The sequence below is a fragment of the Cynocephalus volans genome, chromosome 1 (genome assembly GCF_027409185.1).
Source record: "Cynocephalus volans isolate mCynVol1 chromosome 1, mCynVol1.pri, whole genome shotgun sequence".
Classification (NCBI taxonomy): domain Eukaryota; kingdom Metazoa; phylum Chordata; class Mammalia; order Dermoptera; family Cynocephalidae; genus Cynocephalus; species Cynocephalus volans.
Genome location: NC_084460.1, coordinates 31,460,366 through 31,479,462, shown reverse-complemented (window position 1 = coordinate 31,479,462; position 19,097 = coordinate 31,460,366). Strand labels below are relative to the sequence as shown.

At 39.3% G+C, this 19,097-nt stretch overlaps 1 protein-coding gene across 9 annotated transcripts in view; it reads left to right on the top strand.

Moving 5' to 3' along the window:
- Positions 1-1,197: 1,197 nt before the first annotated feature.
- Positions 1,198-19,097, top strand: part of LOC134364527 (RNA-binding protein 12) — a 34,881-nt gene continuing 16,981 nt past the window's right edge. The window contains exons 1-3 of one of the 9 annotated variants that reach the window (XM_063080422.1): positions 1,198-1,351; positions 6,837-6,889; positions 10,438-15,619. In XM_063080422.1, coding sequence (XP_062936492.1) covers positions 10,460-13,339 — 2,880 coding nt within the window. In that variant the 5' untranslated portion in view covers positions 1,198-1,351; positions 6,837-6,889; positions 10,438-10,459 and the 3' untranslated portion in view covers positions 13,340-15,619. Of the gene's footprint in view, positions 1,352-6,804; positions 6,890-10,437; positions 15,620-19,097 lie in introns of those variants that run through there. The other 8 variants (XM_063080441.1, XM_063080433.1, XM_063080443.1 and 5 more) reach the window with 8 other exon arrangements.

Genomic DNA, 19,097 nt, shown 5'->3' with positions numbered 1-19,097 from the left:
GTGATGGTCAAATCAGGGTAGTTAGCATATTCATCACTGCAAAAATTTATCATTTCTTTGTGATAACATTTGAGCTCTTTTCTTCTAGCCATTTGAGATCATACAATAAATTATTAACTTCTCTAGTTTTAAAATCTTATATAAAACTGTTATATTTGTCAAAACTTAGAGATTAACATTGGTACATTAATATTAACTAAACTTCAGATTTTATTAAAATTTCACCAGTTTTCCTACTGACGACCTTTTTCTATTCTAGGATCCAATCCTGGATACCACATTGCATTTACGAGGTTTTGTTGTTAATGAACTATATCATACCTACAAAGAATATATATGTAAAGTATAGTTTTGGTTTAAAAGTGTGGCCTGTTTTTTTAATTTGCTGTTTTTGACATACAAGGTTAGCACCAGTCAAGTCTTCCACACAAATGTGCCCAAAAGCTATAAAAGTTTTGATCCTGATTTTATTAGTCAGTTGACTCCCCACTTTCTGACTTGGAAGACTGGGTCAATTACGGAGACACTAATCAAAATAGAGGGTATGGGCAGAGGGAGTGAAGTCTGGGGGCTAGGACCAAAGCAGCTTGAGAATTTGAGAATAGTTTTTCCCATAGTAAGATAATACTAAAGTGCAGCTGTGGAGGGGTTATGGTGGGTAAGACTTCCTGGCCTGAAAAAAAAAATTTTTTTTAACCTTTGGGCTGAAAATTTTAAATGGGAAAAAAGAAACGGGTTTTGACTCTTTTTTTTTTTTTTTTTTTTTTTTTTTTGGCGGCTTGCCGGTATGGGGATCCGAACTTTTGACCTCGGTGTTACAACACCGCGCTCTAACCACTTGAAGGTTTTGACTCTTGGCAGGACATTATCGATAGAAGTAGCCACCACTCTGTTGTCCGTTTAATCCTCAAAATAATTCTTCTAAGCATTATTTCCCTCCTTTCGCAGAGTGGTGCAATTTGCAAAGTCTTTCAAAGAGGGGCCGAGCCGCACACTCCTACCCATCCCACCGCTCAGCGTCACTCGCCCGAGGCCGGGCTTGTGCGCAAACGCCGCTAGTACGGATTGAATGCCCCTCTCATCACACACACCGGCTACTTCCGGGAGATCGCCCGAGAACTTCAGCGCGCTTGCGCCGCACCGCCCCGTGACGTCAACCGCTCCGTTCCGCCCCCTTTTGGAACGCGGAGCTGGTGAGCGGGCTGGCGGCCATTTTGTGAAGCGGCGAAGGAGGTGGTGGCTGCTGTAGGCTCCGGGAAGACGTTCGGGCTGGGGCTGTCGGCCGCGGGGCGGAGGCACTCGCGCGGGGGGTAACTCGGGTCTGGGTTCTGGTGCCGCGCAGCTCTCCCCGGTAAGACTCCCGCAGCCCCGGAACGGGCGGGGCTGTGCGGGTTCGAGCCGCCCCTTGGTGGCCCGGGGCGGGGCCTTCGGAGGCCTCGGAGTCCGCCTCAGCGAGCGCCCCACACAAAGGGTCGGGGCAGGGCTGCGGGGGACCTGGGGCACCACTTACAGCTTGGAGGCTTGAGAGGACGCAAGGAGGACGCAAGCGAGGATGAGCCTGGGTACCGAAGTGGGGACGAGGCCATGGCCAGGATTCCCCTGTGGTCTGAGAAAGGGAGGAGGAGGCCAGAGCTGGGTGGCCCAGCGCCTGCGGGCTAACGGGGATTGCAGTGAATACACACCTACGTACCGTGTGGGGAAGATTTCCTGTATCCTCAAATGGGGCAGAGGTTATAACTACACCTCTGTACCCTGAACTGGGGAGATATTCATAGTCTGGACACTCTCTCTACCTGAACTGGAAAGGAGACCCCTGTGGCCTACCAGCAAAAGGGGACTACAGTCAGGACACACCTGTGGGGAGGAAGTTGTAGTAGGTGCACTCCTGTGTCCAGGAAATAAGTCTCAGGACCGGCTGCCTTCATAATCTCAAGGTTGATGGGGTTGCAGTGAAATGTTCCCAAGGCCCGGCGCTGGGTACAGGGCATACTCTCGAGGGTGTAGGCAATTTGAGAGGCCGCCTTCTCTATAGCAAGGAAGTGGCGGTGAGTACGCCTCCCGAGGCTCTGAGAATTGTAGTCAGGTGTCAGGCCGTTAGTCCCAGGTAGGGAAGGGGCTGCAGTGAGCAGCACCTTCAGGGCTCTCTTGGGAGAGGAGCCTCTGCCACTGAAGGAGGAGGAGATCCAGAGGGATGTGGGGGTGGGTGATTTTGATGGAGAGTTTATTGTTTCTCTGAAGGTTGGCGGCGAGCTTGAAATGGGTGGGAAGGCCTTTGGGGATCTACAGGTTAGTGACCAGGATGCATTAGGCTTAGCTGCTAGGTTGTAAGTATATGGACTTAGTGTGCCTCCAATGTGTGTTTTATAATGAAGAAACAGGTGCTCCGGTGAGCGTTATTTGGGGTTATTTGGTGCTAAACATTCATTCTGTTGAGTAGTGTATATTGAGAACGCAGGCTTCGTAGGAGAGATTTCTGGACCCTAAACCCCTCCTTGGCTCCTGGATTCCCAGAGATTGGGACAGTTGGCAGGAACCATTTTGTATTATTCAGGATTAGGGTGAATCTAGTCAATATAACCTATTGAAAAAAAAGTGTGGCTACTGAAGGTTTGTTGAAGGGAGAGACTTATGACTGGAATATTTCTCTTAGAGTTTCCTGAAATTTTAAATGGTGTAATTTTTGTAAAATGTAGTCTTAGCAACAAGAATTGCCTGGTACCTTGTTAATTAGTATATATTGTTAATGCATTTCAGAGAATTTGCAATTGAAAAAAATCCCGCAAGTCTGGACATGTAAGGAAATCCTGTTTTTTTTTAATTACAGAAATATAATACAAGAGTGGTTGTACTTGTTTTTGAAATTTGGTAGTTTTGATAGTATGGAGGATTTCTGGATTTAGTGGAAAGTAATTGTGTTCAGGAACTTTCCAAGATTATTAAAAAGAAGTTGGGAAGAACTGTTACAGGTGGTTCATATAACTTTATGGTAATTTAATTTTTGAAGAAAATGAAAGGTTTGGAATGTTTATATTAAAGCGTTAATAAAGATGTCCTTAGTATGTATTATTGGGCAGTTTTAATGAAACGGGATGCATTTTTATATCACTTTCATGTGCTCTATTAAATGTTGATTACTTTGTTTATGGATTGTATTGCGTAATTTCAGATTTTCTTATGTTCAAATCTGTTAGGTTAAAATATGAAGCTTTAGAAGCCATTGTGGTTGTTACTTGGAACATACTGTATGTGCTAATATCAGTACACTTTAGGCTTCTTTCCCTTTCTTTGACACGTCATATGTTTTGATGACTGCATATTGAGAGTTTGGGAGTTGCTGGTACAGTTTTTAGATGTGAAACTTGATTTTGTGGGCCACTGTGTTCCAGGTGCTGGAGTGATCAATGTTGATACTGTTTTTATTCCATTTTGCAGAGAGCCACTCCATCAGTTTGAATGAATGTTTTCTTCTGTAGATGTTATAGGAAGAATTGTCAGTAATTGGTTGCACAAAAGATGCTTTCAGATATCCCTTCCTAAAGTGCAGAGTATATTGTCTAGTTTTATATCTTCTGCCTGTGCTTAATACATGTTCATGGAGTAAATGAATATTGTTAAATGTTTTAGGTAAACTAAACAAAAAGAATTCCACCTAACTTACAGCTTTATTAGATTTTACTACCACCACCATATACTTTTTGGTTTGCATAGTTTAGTTGATTAAATTTAAAGAGAACTTTTAAGTATTAAAACCACAGTGAGGGTGAATGCGGTTGGTTAGGTTAAAAGTACTATTTTTGCTTTGAAATTTAAATGAAGGTAATGAACATTTTTGTTGGCAGTTGGGATCAGAAAATAACAATATTAAAGTCTTTTTGGGAGGAGGACTATCTTATTAAGAAATGTCTCTTGATTTGCGACCTTTGAGTACTGAATGGAGGTTAATGGGAAAATTGAATAATGCATTATAAAAGTGATACATCTCCATCAGTGTCAGAAGAATCTTTTCATTAAGAATGATCCCGGAATCTGAAATGTATTGTTTGGGGATGGGGGACAAAATCAAATGAATGAAGCTGTGATTGTTTCATAATGCCTACCGTAATGTGATTATACTGATTATAGCATTGTGCCCATTGTGATTGATTCTCTGTTGCTCATCTCTGAAGGGCTGCTGTTTTTTTGGTTCTTTTGGATCTGAAGAACCTAGCCCTGCTATACCCTGGTTCTTGTCAATTAAAGACTAATGATTGAACAAAGTTAAAATTGACTTTTGGATGTTTATTGCCAGATAAAGAGTGGAAATGGTTAAGTTCTAGTTTGTGCCTTGACTTCTTGATAAAGACGTTTATTGTTAGACATTTTATTTGAAATTCCAAGTGATTGGAATGGCTAGTAAATAAGGACGTCTGTCTTGTCATAATATATTAAATTTTTGTAGCAGATATTTATAATTTGTGCATGTATTTGGTATTTGCCAAGCTGAAGCAAAGCCTCTCTGTTTAGGACTAATTCCTAATACGAAGTGGAAAATATACTAAAGCAAACTTCTTGTTTTAGGTCTTCTGACATATATCATTGAATTTAATGGCAAATCAGGCCCATTTTTCTTCTTTACTACTCTTATACTTTATGTATAGATAAAATCTGTATTTTAGATATTTTGTTGAATAGAATTATTTTAGTTTTATCCTTCTAAAGTTTACCAAAGTGAATGGGGTGGATTTTTCATTTCAGGATCCTATATTCAGTTGCTAGCTGACATTTAGAATACAGGAATTAATAAATTCCTGGGTTACAAGTGTGGTCTTTACAAAGTGAGGTGTTGAAACGAAATTACTTTAATTCTTAGTTTCCATTTACTTTGCCCTTTTGAGGGAAGTATCATACCAAGGGTTGTGAAGTTCTGACTTTTGACTTCTAACCTCAACTTTGTGCATACTTTTTCTTGGTGTAAGGTGGGTTGCTGAAGGCCTGCTGTTTAGCTTAGTTGGTTAGAGCAAGGTCAAGGGTTTGGATCCCAGTACTGGCCAGTTCGTGTCCCCCCACCCCACCCCCCAAAGGTGGGTTACTGAAATAGAGAAGAATCACAAATTTATGTCTGGATTGTTTTTGTGCCTTAAGCTGAACACATAAAACTTGACTCTGGGCATTCGCCACATTCAGTGGGGCCTTTCAACCTTTCCTTGTGGAGTGAGAAGTTTCCTCCTTGTTAGTTTCTTGCAACTGTTGTAGAAATTTTTGGAAGTAGACCTAGTTAGTTTCCTTTGGACTTAACTGGCTGCTCTTGACTTTATCCTTCTCCAGATGGACATAGGGTGCCTTCTTGAGTTTGGAAGGAAAGAGGCTGAGGAACCTGTTTCCCTTCTATTTAGGGCATATGCCCGGGCCTCATATCAGACCTTTTGAATTGAAATCTCCAGTAGGGGTCATATGTTTATCTCAAGTGCTTAACTAGAAAATTACTCTGGTTCTTTAGCTCCTGGAGTCAGACCTGTACATTTAGAAATAAATATTGCAAATAATTCATACTCTTCCTCATTGCATTACTCAAAGCAAGCTTTTTTTTCTGTTTCATGTTTCCCTTTGTGACCAGTTAGATAAACTATTAGATATGGTTTCTAAATGAAGAGTTTTTTGAGCTCTTTAGACTTAGGATAGATTTGTACAACATATAAACGATTAATACAATGCTTTGGGCTTTAAAAAGTGTGTTTATGAAATACTTGCGTAGCTTTCTGTGGCAAAACAGTCTCACTATTCTTTAGTAATTTGAATAGTTGACTAGATGTTTAGCTTGTCCTTTAGAAAAGTTTAGAATAATACTTAGAGTTTTTGAAATATGTTTTACTTTTTGATGAATATTAAGCTCATTAGTGGTTTCTTAATTTTGAAAGGTATTAGTTTAAAATGAGTGATATAATGTCTTCTGTTGGTAATCTTAATATTGAACAGTGGCAGTTTTTTTCTACTTCCTTTCTCTGAATTAAAAAGTGGCCTTTTGAATATAATTGTCTAATCATTTGGTCATATATATTGCTTGTGACTTATTCATAACTTCACCAGTTTGGAAGAGATCCCAGTGAAAGATGAATGACCTGTTTTTACTTTGGGAAGTACTCTTAATATCCCAGACATTTTTAGGGATTTTTAAAAATAAGCTTTTTGCAACTGTTGTGCTGTTAGAAGAAAACATTATTCGTTAATATTTTGAACTCCAGTGGAATTAGTCCTTATAGCCAGAACTTTTACTTCATGTATGTTTTGTGATGTTTGTTGCTATTTTGGTGCAAAGAAAAATACATTGAAAGAGTAATTTTAGCAATTTCCATCCTCTTGAATTGACAGTTTAATCTGTCCAGGAATTGTTATTGTGCAAACTTGTGCTTTTTCATCAAAAATTTGGTGGGAACCTGAGGAAACAGGTAGTGATTGGACTTGTGTTATGGAGTTTTCTGGACTGGCTTAATCATCAAGTGATAAAAGCATCTGTGAAGCTGAGCTTTACGACTGTTTTAGTTTTCAATTGATTCATTCTTGGGCTAATTTATGACACATTCTTGATGTATGTAAATATATAAATATTTTGAGAGATACTCAAATTTGAAAGCAATACCAAGTAAAAAGCATGCATGGGATTTTGGTTACATGTCTTTCCTTTTTTTTTTTTTTTTTTTTGATATGCATTCTAATGAAGTACTCTGGTGGTTTCAGACTTGCCTTCGTAATGTACAGTTCAGTGTGGCCTGTGCGTGTTGTTTTGTGTTTCCTGCATTGATTTTTGCCTTCGTTTATTCTCTATTGCAGTCTAAAAGTTGGTTTTAATTGGTTGCCCACAGGATTGACTTGGCCTCTACTTCTTGTTAAGAAAATACATCTCTTGTTTTATCAGGTAAGAGATTTTGAATACAGGGTTTGTTTTTATACAAAATAAAGTGAAATCACTTATTAAGAAACATGAAAATATGTGTAGTAACTAAATTGTGTGTGTGTGTGTGTGTGTGTGCTTACAGGCTCATCTGAGGGTTGGGGGTGGAATTGACCAGGTACCCTGAACAGTTGTTGTTTCCTTTGGGGATCAGTTTTATATGGATGCATTTCTCTTGCTGCATTACTGATTGTTAGGCAATAAGTACTGTTTTTTTCCCTCAGTAGCATTCTAGACTAATTACAAATATAGGTGCTTGCTATCAGTATGGTTATTTATATTCCCGAGAGGTATAGATATAGATATTGGGCCCTATGTTTTAGAGTACAAAATTTAGACTTTATTTTTTATTTTTATTTTTTTAAAAAGATGACTGGTAAGGTGATCTTAACCCTTGACCTGGTGTTGTCAACACCACGCTCTTCCAAGTGAGCGAACCAGCCATCCCTGGTATATAGGGATCTGAATCCATGGCCTTGGTGTTATCAGCACCACACTCTCCCAAATGAGCCATGGGCCGGCCCACACATTTTAGACTTTAGATGGAACTTTAGCAACTGGAATCTAACCCTCTTGTTTAAGTAATTAGAGTTGGGTTCAAGATAGGTTGAAATGACTTAATAGGTACTTAGTAGCAGAATAGCAGGTGTTATTTTATATTTTTCAGAACTCAAAAACTTTTCTTCCTCATATGGCCTTATGAGAAATCTTGCGCTCTACTTTGGTTTAATTCTAAACGCTTTTCTAGCTGGTAGAGAGGTAAATTTTCAATAGAATTTTTTTTGTGCACCTTATACAGAACTTTAGTAAATCCCTCTCTTAGCAGAAAATGGTTTAAAGACTTATTGTGTATGTCACTTTAGCCCTGTGTTTAATTTTTGTGTTTCTTGGGACCATGTCAAGTTCCCATTTTATTGTCCCATTGCAGACTAACATCTCTCTCAAGTTGTCTTGGGTACCTGGATTACCTGTAATGATTCCCCCTATATTAAGCGATTATAAGCATTTTTTGAAGTTGAACAGGATTGCTATCACAATTTTGAATATAGCCACACATATTCTAGATTCAATAAGGAATGGGAATTTGATTTAATGACTTGGAAACTTCTTGATGAACTTCCTAATAGGCCGCTAAATAGTAAATAAGGAGAAAAGAGTCTGTTGATGTCTGTTTTTTAGGGTTACTTTTTCTTGTTGACTCTTGCAGTCCATAAATGAAAAGCTTCCCCCACCCTTCCCAAATTTCTAGTGTTTTATGATGGTCTCACAAAGAACATTTTCTGTTTGCCAGTTTATTTGTCTAGATTAAATTTGAAAGTGGCTTTTATTTTTGTGTATGAGTGTGTTAAAACTATCAAAGCCAAACAATATATTTCTCTTTCGTATACAACAATCATGAGATTGAGTTATTACTAGATTTTATTGCATTGAATTAGTGTTCATATAATACTTGACAACGAAGAATTGCTTTCAGAATGGGGTTACGGAATTCTTAGAGCTTAGAGCAGGAAACCTTGCCCCTTCTGATGTTCTTGTTTGGGAAGTGATAAAACCAAATCTGAAATAGTTTATTATAACTTCCCTGAGGTCACAGAGCCAATTTAATAGGCTTATATTTAAAAGTTGGTTTTTGAGATGACTTGGAAAACACCCTATGTTGTTTGATCACGTTAATTTCAAATTAATATTTTTTCCACTTCCAAGAATTTGGTTTATGTCGCTTCACAAAGGGCTGCCTTTGCATTTGCTCTTAGAAGTCTTTAGAACTGAAATACTGAAATTTGACTTGAACTTGGGAGAAACTTTTCTTTTTGATTAAATCAAAATAGACATTATCTAAGGAGATCAGTGAGCAACCAGAGATCCCACATGAGTTGGGTCAGAGACTAAACAATCACTGAGTAAAGTTCACATCCCAGTTCTTTGAAAACAAAACCAAAATCCCCTCATTTTCTTCATTGTCAGCCCTCCCCTAGGGAAAAAACAAGACTTATTTATTTATTTATTAATTAAAAGATGACCGGTAAGGGGATCTTAACCCTTGACATTGTCAGCACCATGCTCTCCCAAGTGAGCTAACTGGCCATCCCTATATAGGGATCTGAACCCATGGCCTTGATGTTATCAGCACCGCACTCTCTCAAGTGAGCCATGGGCCGGTTCTAAACAAGACTCTTTTTATTTTTTTTATTTTTTATTTTTTTATTTTTGTCATTTTAGTGCCCGGCCGCACCACGCTCAGCCAGTGAGCGCACCGGCCATCCTTGTATATGATCCGAACCCGCGGCGGGAGCACTGCTGCGCTCCCAGCGCCACACTCTCCCGAGTGCGCCACGGGGTCGGCCCAACAAGACTCTTTTTAATGGAGGGTTTGAGAATGAGTCATTGGACCTGAGTTTTAATTAAACCAGTCACAGTGAATGGCATTATAACTGGGATAATGAATACAAGTAACTCAGATATTGGCTGTCTTGTTCAGTATTTCTTTTGGATTCTTCGTATGTATTAACCTTGTTTATAATAAATAATTCCATATGTAGTTTTACTGAATAAAACTATAAGGCAGATTGAAAAGTTTTAGGATGAAATATGGAATCAGTTCTCATTTGAGACTTGAATCTACTTTAGTGTTAAATATTATTTGTAATTATTATTTTAGTCTTGTTTGTTGGATTTTGAGACTGAGTCCTATAAAATGACACTAATAATTCTATAAAATTATTAAGTTTATAGAAACTATGCAAAACTAGTTTTAAATATTAATTTTGATGCATCCTTTGCATGTTTTTCCCCTAGAGATTGTTAAACTTTGTTTCCTGATTTGACTTCCACTTTTAAATCTTACTTAGGGAGGTTGGAGATAATTGGGTGGGGGACATGGGGTATAATCGTAATTTGTGGTAATGGGCATACTGCCAGTGTGGATCTGGGCTTCACATCTTTTGCAAGAGGGTTGACAGTCAGCTTTGTATCTCATAAATATTCATAACCAATAAAAAAAACCTTAATTATTAGTGGTCTGAATGATGTACAGTCATGCCCCGCGTAATGACTTTTCCGTCAACGATGGACCGCATATACTATAGTGGTCGGAGTAGTAAGCTAGGTGTATATCAGGCTATACCATCTAGGTTTGTATAACACTTTGTGATATCTGCAGGACGACGAAATCACCTAATGACACGTATACCCGTCCTTAAGCGACGCATGACTGTATATGGTGATTTTATTGTCCTACAGTTGTTTTTTTCCTGAAACTTTTGAGTCTTGGGACTGAATTTCTAATCGTTTTCAGAATTAATGCCTTTTGGAAGTTGGAATTGTCTAGGTTTTACCTTGTAAATGGCACGTAATGTTTGTTCAGTTTTTAGAATATCTAAATTAAAAACATTGCTTTTGATAGCTTGAGGGAATATTTGAGAGCCTAATATGGTAGCTGGTCATTCTTATAGCTAAAAACTTGGTGTGATAAACAGGAGTCTGACCTGGCCGTTGCCTTTTCTCATCTGCAGGTGTGTGTGGTTTCAGCGCAGCATGGCTGTGGTCATCCGTTTGCAAGGTCTCCCAATTGTGGCGGGGACCATGGACATTCGCCACTTCTTCTCTGGATTGACCATCCCTGATGGGGGCGTGCATATTGTAGGGGGTGAACTGGGTGAGGCTTTCATCGTTTTTGCCACTGATGAAGATGCAAGGCTTGGTATGATGCGCACAGGTGGTACAATTAAAGGGTCAAAAGTAACACTATTGTTGAGTAGTAAAACGGAAATGCAGAATATGATTGAACTGAGTCGTAGGCGTTTTGAAACTGCCAACTTAGATATACCACCAGCAAATGCTAGTAGATCAGGACCGCCACCTAGCTCAGGAATGAGTGGCAGGGTAAACTTGCCTACAACAGTACCCAACTTTAATAATCCTTCGCCCAGTGTAGTTACTGCTACCACTTCTGCTCATGAAAGCAACAAAAGTATACAGACATTTTCCACAGCCAGCGTAGGAACGGCTCCTCCAAATATGGGGGCTTCCTTTGGGAGCCCAACATTTAGCTCAACCGTTCCAAGCACAGCCTCTCCAATGAACACAGTCCCACCACCACCGATTCCTCCAATCCCAGCGATGCCATCTTTGCCACCGATGCCATCCATTCCCCCAATACCAGTTCCTCCTCCAGTACCTGCATTGCCTCCCGTGCCTCCTGTGCCTCCAATTCCCCCAGTCCCTTCTGTGCCACCCATGACCCCATTGCCACCCATGTCAGGCATGCCGCCCTTGAATCCGCCACCTGTGGCACCTCTACCTGCTGGAATGAATGGCTCTGGAACACCTGTGAATCTGAACAATAACCTGAACCCTATGTTTTTGGGTCCATTGAATCCTGTTAATCCTATCCAGGTGAACTCTCAAAGCAGTGTAAAGCCACTTCCCATCAACCCTGATGATCTGTATGTCAGTGTACATGGAATGCCCTTTTCTGCAATGGAAAATGATGTTAGAGATTTTTTCCATGGGCTCCGTGTTGATGCAGTGCATTTGTTGAAAGATCATGTAGGTCGAAATAATGGGAATGGATTGGTTAAGTTTCTTTCCCCTCAAGATACATTTGAAGCTTTGAAAAGAAACAGAATGCTGATGATTCAACGCTATGTGGAAGTTAGCCCTGCCACAGAGAGACAGTGGGTAGCTGCTGGAGGCCATATCACTTTTAAGCAAAGTATGGGACCTTCTGGACAAACCCATCCCCCTCCTCAGACTCTTCCCAGGTCACAATCGCCCAATGGGCAGAAAAGGTCAAGGTCAAGATCACCACATGAGGCTGGTTTTTGTGTTTACTTGAAAGGGCTACCATTTGAAGCAGAAAACAAACATGTTATTGATTTTTTTAAAAAGTTGGATATTGTGGAAGATAGTATTTATATAGCTTATGGACCCAATGGGAAAGCAACTGGTGAAGGCTTCGTAGAATTCAGGAATGAGGCCGACTATAAGGCTGCTCTATGTCGTCATAAACAATACATGGGCAATCGGTTTATTCAAGTTCATCCAATTACTAAAAAAGGTATGCTAGAAAAGATAGATGTGATTCGTAAAAGACTGCAGAACTTCAGCTATGACCAGAGGGAAATGATGTTAAATCCAGAGGGGGATGTCAACTCTGCCAAAGTCTGTGCCCACATAACAAATATTCCATTCAGCATTACCAAGATGGATGTTCTTCAGTTCCTAGAAGGAATCCCAGTGGATGAAAATGCTGTACATGTTCTTGTTGATAACAATGGGCAAGGTCTAGGACAGGCAGTGGTTCAGTTTAAAAATGAAGATGATGCACGTAAGTCTGAACGCTTACACCGTAAAAAACTTAATGGGAGAGAAGCTTTTGTTCATGTAGTTACACTAGAAGATATGAGAGAGATTGAGAAAAATCCCCCTGCCCAAGGAAAAAAGGGGTTAAAGATGCCTGTGCCAGGTAATCCTGCAGTACCGGGAATGCCCGGTCCAGGAGTGCCCGGCGCGGGAATGCCCGGCCCGGGAGTGCCCGGCGCGGGAGTGCCCGGCCCGGGAATGCCCGGCCCGGGAATGCCGGGCGCGGGAATGCCCGGCGCGGGAATGCCCGGCCCGGGTATGCCCGGTGCGGGTATGCCCGGCCCGGGTATGCCCGGTGCGGGTATGCCCGGCGCGGGAATGCCTGGTGCGGCAATGCCTGGTGTGGGAATGCCCAGTGCAGGAGGTGAAGAGCATGCCTTCTTGACTGTAGGATCAAAGGAGGCCAACAATGGGCCTCCATTTAACTTTCCTGGTAATTTCGGTGGGTCGAATGCCTTTGGGCCACCCCTCCCTCCTCCAGGATTAGGAGGGGCCTTTGGTGATGGTAGGCCTGGTATGCCTTCAGTTGGAAACAGTGGTTTGCCTGGTCTAGGACTGGATGTTCCAGCTTTTGGAGGTGGACCAAATAATTTAAGTGGGCCATCAGGATTTGGAGGGGGTCCTCAGAATTTTGGAAATGGCCCTGGTAGCTTAGGTGGCCCGCCTGGGTTTGGAAGTGGCCCTCCTGGTCTTGGAAGTGCCCCAGGGCATTTGAGTGGGCCGCCAGCCTTTGGGCCTGGGCCTGGACCTGGGCCTGGGCCAATCCATATTGGTGGTCCCCCTGGCTTTGGATCTAGTTCTGGAAAACCAGGACCAACAGTAATTAAAGTGCAGAACATGCCCTTTACTGTGTCTATTGATGAGATTTTAGATTTCTTTTATGGCTATCAAGTAATTCCAGGTTCAGTGTGTTTAAAATACAATGAAAAAGGTATGCCTACAGGTGAAGCCATGGTGGCCTTTGAATCTCGGGATGAAGCCACAGCTGCTGTCATTGACTTAAATGACAGGCCTATAGGCTCAAGAAAAGTAAAACTTGTATTAGGGTAGTTGTTCACATCAATTCTTTATAAGGTAGATATTCATATTGCTGTGATTAATGCATCCAGATTGTTTTCCTAGTATTTCCAGGTTAGAACCTGTGGATTGTTTAAATTGCATATAGATTGGTTTCCGTAACAGAGCATTGGTTGACTGTTTACAGAAGACTCACTACCTGGATAAACATTGCTGTATGTTACAGTACAGCTATCTGGAGAGAACACGAAAATGATTTTGGCATACCATTAGAGAAACTATTTGTAAAACTCAAATGACCACATAAAGCTTATCAAGGAGTCTAGATTGGTTTTGTTTTATATCATATGGGATAAAGAAAATAGAAATGCCAGTAGAGCTCATTGAGGGTGCTCTTGCCAGCTGCTGAAAAATAGAAGTTGGCTACTCTTGAAATTTGGCTTAAAGCTGGAGAGATTTGCTTTGTTATAGGGTCAAAGCTTTGTCTAAAGTCCTCTTTTCCTTTTAAAATTGAATAAAATCTCTGTATACAGATTCATTGTATGTACCTTTATTGCTTCCTGAGGGTTCTCACTGTACAGACAGTTCTGCTTCAGAAGTTGCTGCTTTATTTGCCTAATTGACTCAATTTGTAAATGGGCAGAGCTGTTTTGTTTTCTTTTTCTAAATATAAAACTCCACACTTGGTTTGTGCTTTAACCTTGAATTTTGATTTCTAATGTCACACTTAAAACTGTGTGGAATAAGACTTTTGCCATAAAAATAAACTATGGAATCCTCTACCTACCAGAGCCTTTTTGGTTTGACCGCCAAGTTTTAGTTTAGTCAGTTTAAAAATTGTTTATGCTGTTTGGATGGCATCGAAAACCAGAAACCACTTTTAATAATCAGTGTTTAAGATGCTTGATTTGATGTCCTGTCCATAATGGACTAATTGTTTTGCAATTTTCTTCTGTCCCACCTTATGTGAAATTTTGCCTTTAAGTAAACAAAGAGGGGTCCACTTATAAGAAAGAGTATTATATCTAGGTTTTTAAAACTGATGTTGAAATTGTTAGCTTTGTTAGCAATAGCATTATGGAATAAAGGATCCATAAGCTGGTACACAGATTGATATGTGTTTAATTCTGTGACTTAGAGACTTTTTGGTGTAGTTGTTTGATCAGGAGCCTGTTTACAAAAATTCTTCATACAGAGTACAGTTGCAACTGCCAGAGGGGAGAGAATTGAAACTCCTTATCCTTTCATACTTTTTTTCGGCATTTAGGACACTAAGGCAGGAGGACCACGTGGGTCCTGGTTGGTACGTGTCCTTGTCATAAATTTGCCTTACCATGTCCTGGTCACTGCCACAAAAGGCGCTACTTAGGGTTACTTTCCTCCTTAGTTAAAATGTTCTAAAGATGTGTCATGGTGTATTGTAAACGTACTGAATGGAGATTGGTGAGATATCATGAAAAACAAATTTTGTCTTTTACATAGCCCTCTTGCCTTGGTTTGAAACATTCCCAACATTTCCTACAAATCAATGTAATTTCAAAGTGGTCAGCCTTTTAAAAGAAGTATTTCCTATTAAAAAAATATATGTAGTGCCTTTTTGGTGTTGCAAGTCAGTGGAACACTGAAATACAGTATTGTAATTTAGAATTAAGAGTGGCAACAGTTTCATTTGTGTGATAAGATTTAGAAAAGCCTTTTCATCACTGCAATCTTAGAGGATTGACAGTACAGGATTTTTTGTTTAGGGAAAGGATTGCTTAGACTTTCAAAGAACTGGTGGCTGCATTGTGGGTCTTTTGATAATACACGAATACAGATTTGCTTTTAACAGATCACTAGATATTGCCTCCTCAACTTAAAAAGCAATATGTTTGTATATGTTGTTCAATTTAAGTTTTCTGTTAAGTAATCATTTCTTATTCCAAAGACAGAAGGCAAAAAACTTCAGCACTGCTGCTTGGGAGTCTTATTTCAACACAGATTATTTTCCCCGTTGGAAAGCTGACTAATTTCATTTTAGCAAAATGAGTTGTTGGAAGATGAAAGTCTTTTTAACTTTTTTCCAATTTATTTTGGTTCTATGTTAGTACATTCTTATTAAATATTTCATACACTTTATTGCAACTACTTTGTTATTTCTACATTTGAGGTAAATGCTGAAAAGGAAAACTTGATTTCATTGTTCATTGAATTTAAATAAATTAATAGTGGTTTGTGTAGAAATTGGAGAGAACTATGTTTCATATTTCGTTGAATCACAACACTGCTTCTCGTTGTGAAATGTAATTAAATGCTTTACCCTCTGGAACTTGATTTTTGTGTATCTGAGACTTATTAACATTAGTGCTAATAATGCTAAGCATACTGTTTATCTTGTTCTGGGTATTGGAGTTTCAGTTTTAAAAAAATTCTTGAAAATATGTTCTGTGAAACTATTCATACTTCTCTTCCTGCAGATTTTCTCCTGAGAACTAGGTTTGGGGTAGAAATGAATTTACATTATTTTCTCATTTGTTTTGTATGGTATGAAGGATTTGTAAAGCTTGCTCAAAGTTTTGTGCATTTGTAAACACTATTATGATATTTGCAATTTTATGTGTAAATTTTATTGTCTGTTTTCGGTGACTCTGACGTTCATGGAAGAGACTCTTTTCCATTAGGTTTAATTTTTCCCCCTTCTTCCGAGTTTTTATTGGTGTTTATTTTTCTTTTCGTTTAAAGGATTAGAGAAGTCTACAAATGTATTTTATGAATAAGCAAATTTGTGAATATTTCTGAACTTTAGTGAAACATTTAGTTCACAAGCATAATTTGGAGGTGTGTTCTGTTTACACTGTAGTTTGGATGTACAATTATTAGTTTTTTTTGTTTTTAAATGCAACACAGTGTTAAGTGAAATATAGTTCTAGCTTTGTACTCCAAAATGTCAAAGCATCAACAATGAAAATCCCATTAGGAAACTTTTTATTCAAAATTTCGGTAATATTCAGTGTAGCTAAGGTCAGTCTTAACCCACTGGATGAAAATCTAGGACTGTGTGTGGAAGTAAGCAAACATACATTTTTAGATGGAGATGGACACCTTGCGTAAAAATAAGGATGCATGAAAGCCCTAGTCAAACTCACATCCCTTTTACTGTATTCTGTGATTGTATACAGGTGTGGGTCAAGTGTGTAAAAATAAAATCCATTCATCAGTTTTAAGAACACTTGAAAAACGAGTAAAGAAAATGTAAAATTGCTGCTCGTCAAATCTTTTGGAAAGCATTTCTGGCAGTGATCACTTTAAAAATTATATCCCACCCTTGCAAGATTGCCACACTTAAATTTTTTTACTGGCAGTTCTACAATAGTCCAAATTTTAGAAACCAAACACAATAAAATGGCTCATTGCCAGCATATACTGCCTTGGCATCATTCAGCAGAGGTTCTTGTTTATAAAGATGAAGTCTTGAATACTGTTCAATAAACTTGTCGCAAAATTAAACAGGCTGATGCTTTTAATGCTTTAACTGCACAAAAGTATTTACTGAGATATAACATTATTAGGTTTGTTTTAAATTCCTGAAAATATTTTGTGCCTTTGGAAAGGTGGATTTGGTGATCTTGGAGGTAACAATTGTTGCTTATCCTTGTCTGCTAATGCTGAAGTGTGGAATGAAGAGGATACCTGGAACAGAAGGGAGGACACTTGATTCTAGGTCAAATCTGTGGTATCCACCTTTTCAGAATTTTATTTTACTGTTTGTTTTGCTAGCAAACTACTTCGTTATGTGGACTGGGAAACAACTGGAGACCAGATGCTCCTTTTAACAGAAGTAGTCTTAAAGGGGTCTGTGAATTACCATTTAAAAAAACTGATGACAGTAGGAAATGGGGAAAATCTTCAGAATAGATTTTCAATTGCACGTACCTCTAAACGTTTATTTTTCCTTTTTGTTTTTGCATTAGTATGTTAGGTATTTGAGGTGGAAGAAAGGAGAGGAATAAAAAACATTACTGTTTTCTGATATTGATGCTCTAATTTTTGTCTCTTCCACATTTGTTCAACTCCTGAAAATTTAGCAAATGAAAAGTTTCCATAAACTCCACAGAGTACTTTTTAAATAATCTGGGTTGGAGTCGCAGTGAAACTAGTGGGCTGCTCCGTGTTATCAAAGCTCTTGAAATTTATGGCTTTTATCTTTATCATGAAAGAGTTTAGCTTGTATTTGAATTTGAATACCCAAATTGTTTTAAAGGGGCTTAATTCCAGGTAGTAGCTGAGCCATTTTAAAATGATCAAGGTTTGACTAAGCATTTGAAAAATTGCTGAGTGAAATCAGCAGCCTACAGATACCTGGAATGGCCTTTACCATCTGGATAGGATGGACTCTGATAATATGTCTCCTATTCATGTTCAGGAGAGGTCACTTCTATAATTAATTGTCTGCTTTCCAGTGTTTTACAGCAAGAAATAGTTTATGAATTTTGTGCGTCATCACCATTCTCCCAAAAGTAGAGATTTTATGGGATATGGTAGAATCTAAATTTATGGCTTTGCTTTTTATTAAAAATTTGCTTGGTTTCAATTTCTTTTTTTTTAGTGTAAAGTCTGATAGATCACATTAACTTGTAAAATGTTCTGGAAAGAGTACTCTGGTAGTAGCACAATGCTTTGGTGCTATAGAGACTTTTCTGGGAAAACCCTTCTGTTCAACAACGTAAGCAAATTCATCTCCTATTGGTGCCTGTTCAGGTAAATGTTAATTCTTTATTGTGCTGTTCCTGAGTTTCTTCCTGGTGCTTTGAGCTACTTTGTGTCAGAGAGTCTCAAAAGCATCCTAGAATATGATTGTTTTTTGGAATCAACATAACTAGCAATGAGTAACCAAGGTGGCACGATTTTCTACATACTGCTCTAAGTCAAGGGTCCAGAAGGAGTAAAAAGCCACCTGATGTAAACATTCCAGCCCCAGGGACAAAAGGACAGCATTTCAAAAGTCTGGGGGCAGGAAATAGTGCTGGAGAAAATCTCATTAACCACATCCCTCAAATTCTCTCAAGAGCCCTAGGGACCTACCTTCTGTGAAAACGTTGAAGGTTAGGGCATAAAGACCCAGTGAACAGCTGTAGAGAACTGGTAAATGGCACAGCAGAGCATTGGAATTGGCACTCTAGCTGTCCCAAACATCTGGCTCTGACCTTAGTAACTTAATAGTTTGAACTCATTTTTCCTAAGCAGCCGATGGCTTGCCATTTCATGTTGAGAGGAAAAGGAGGTGACTATTTGGTGGAAATGGAGCAGTGACTAGCAAGGGAACATAATTCAATATGAACTGAGTTAAAGCAGTTGAATTAACCTAACTCATCCCAGGAGTGAACCATGCTATGTTCAAGTGAGCTTCCCCTTGTTATTTCATTTCCTCTTCATTCTGCTACTGCTAGTTTTCTTTTGCCTGCTTATATAGTAAATCTGCTGGTAACCAGGATTGACTCTTAAACTGAAGCCCTCTCACTACTGTTTGTGTAGCCCCAGCCTCCTAATGGGCAGGGATCATGTTCTCATGGCTCTTGAATAGTGAATAAGACTTGTCATGCATTAGTGCTTCACATCAGATGGTAACAACCACATTGTGCTACCACAAGTCACCTGTTAGTCTCCACAGAGTGGGAGAGATTTAAGAAGGGTACAGGAATTCAGCTACTTAAGAGGTTTTAAGTCATACCAACTGGTGCTGCTGCTTTCCTCATTTTTCTTTTGTTCCACTTGGAAATACGTTGATGCCATCCTCCAATACACTCTTCCACAC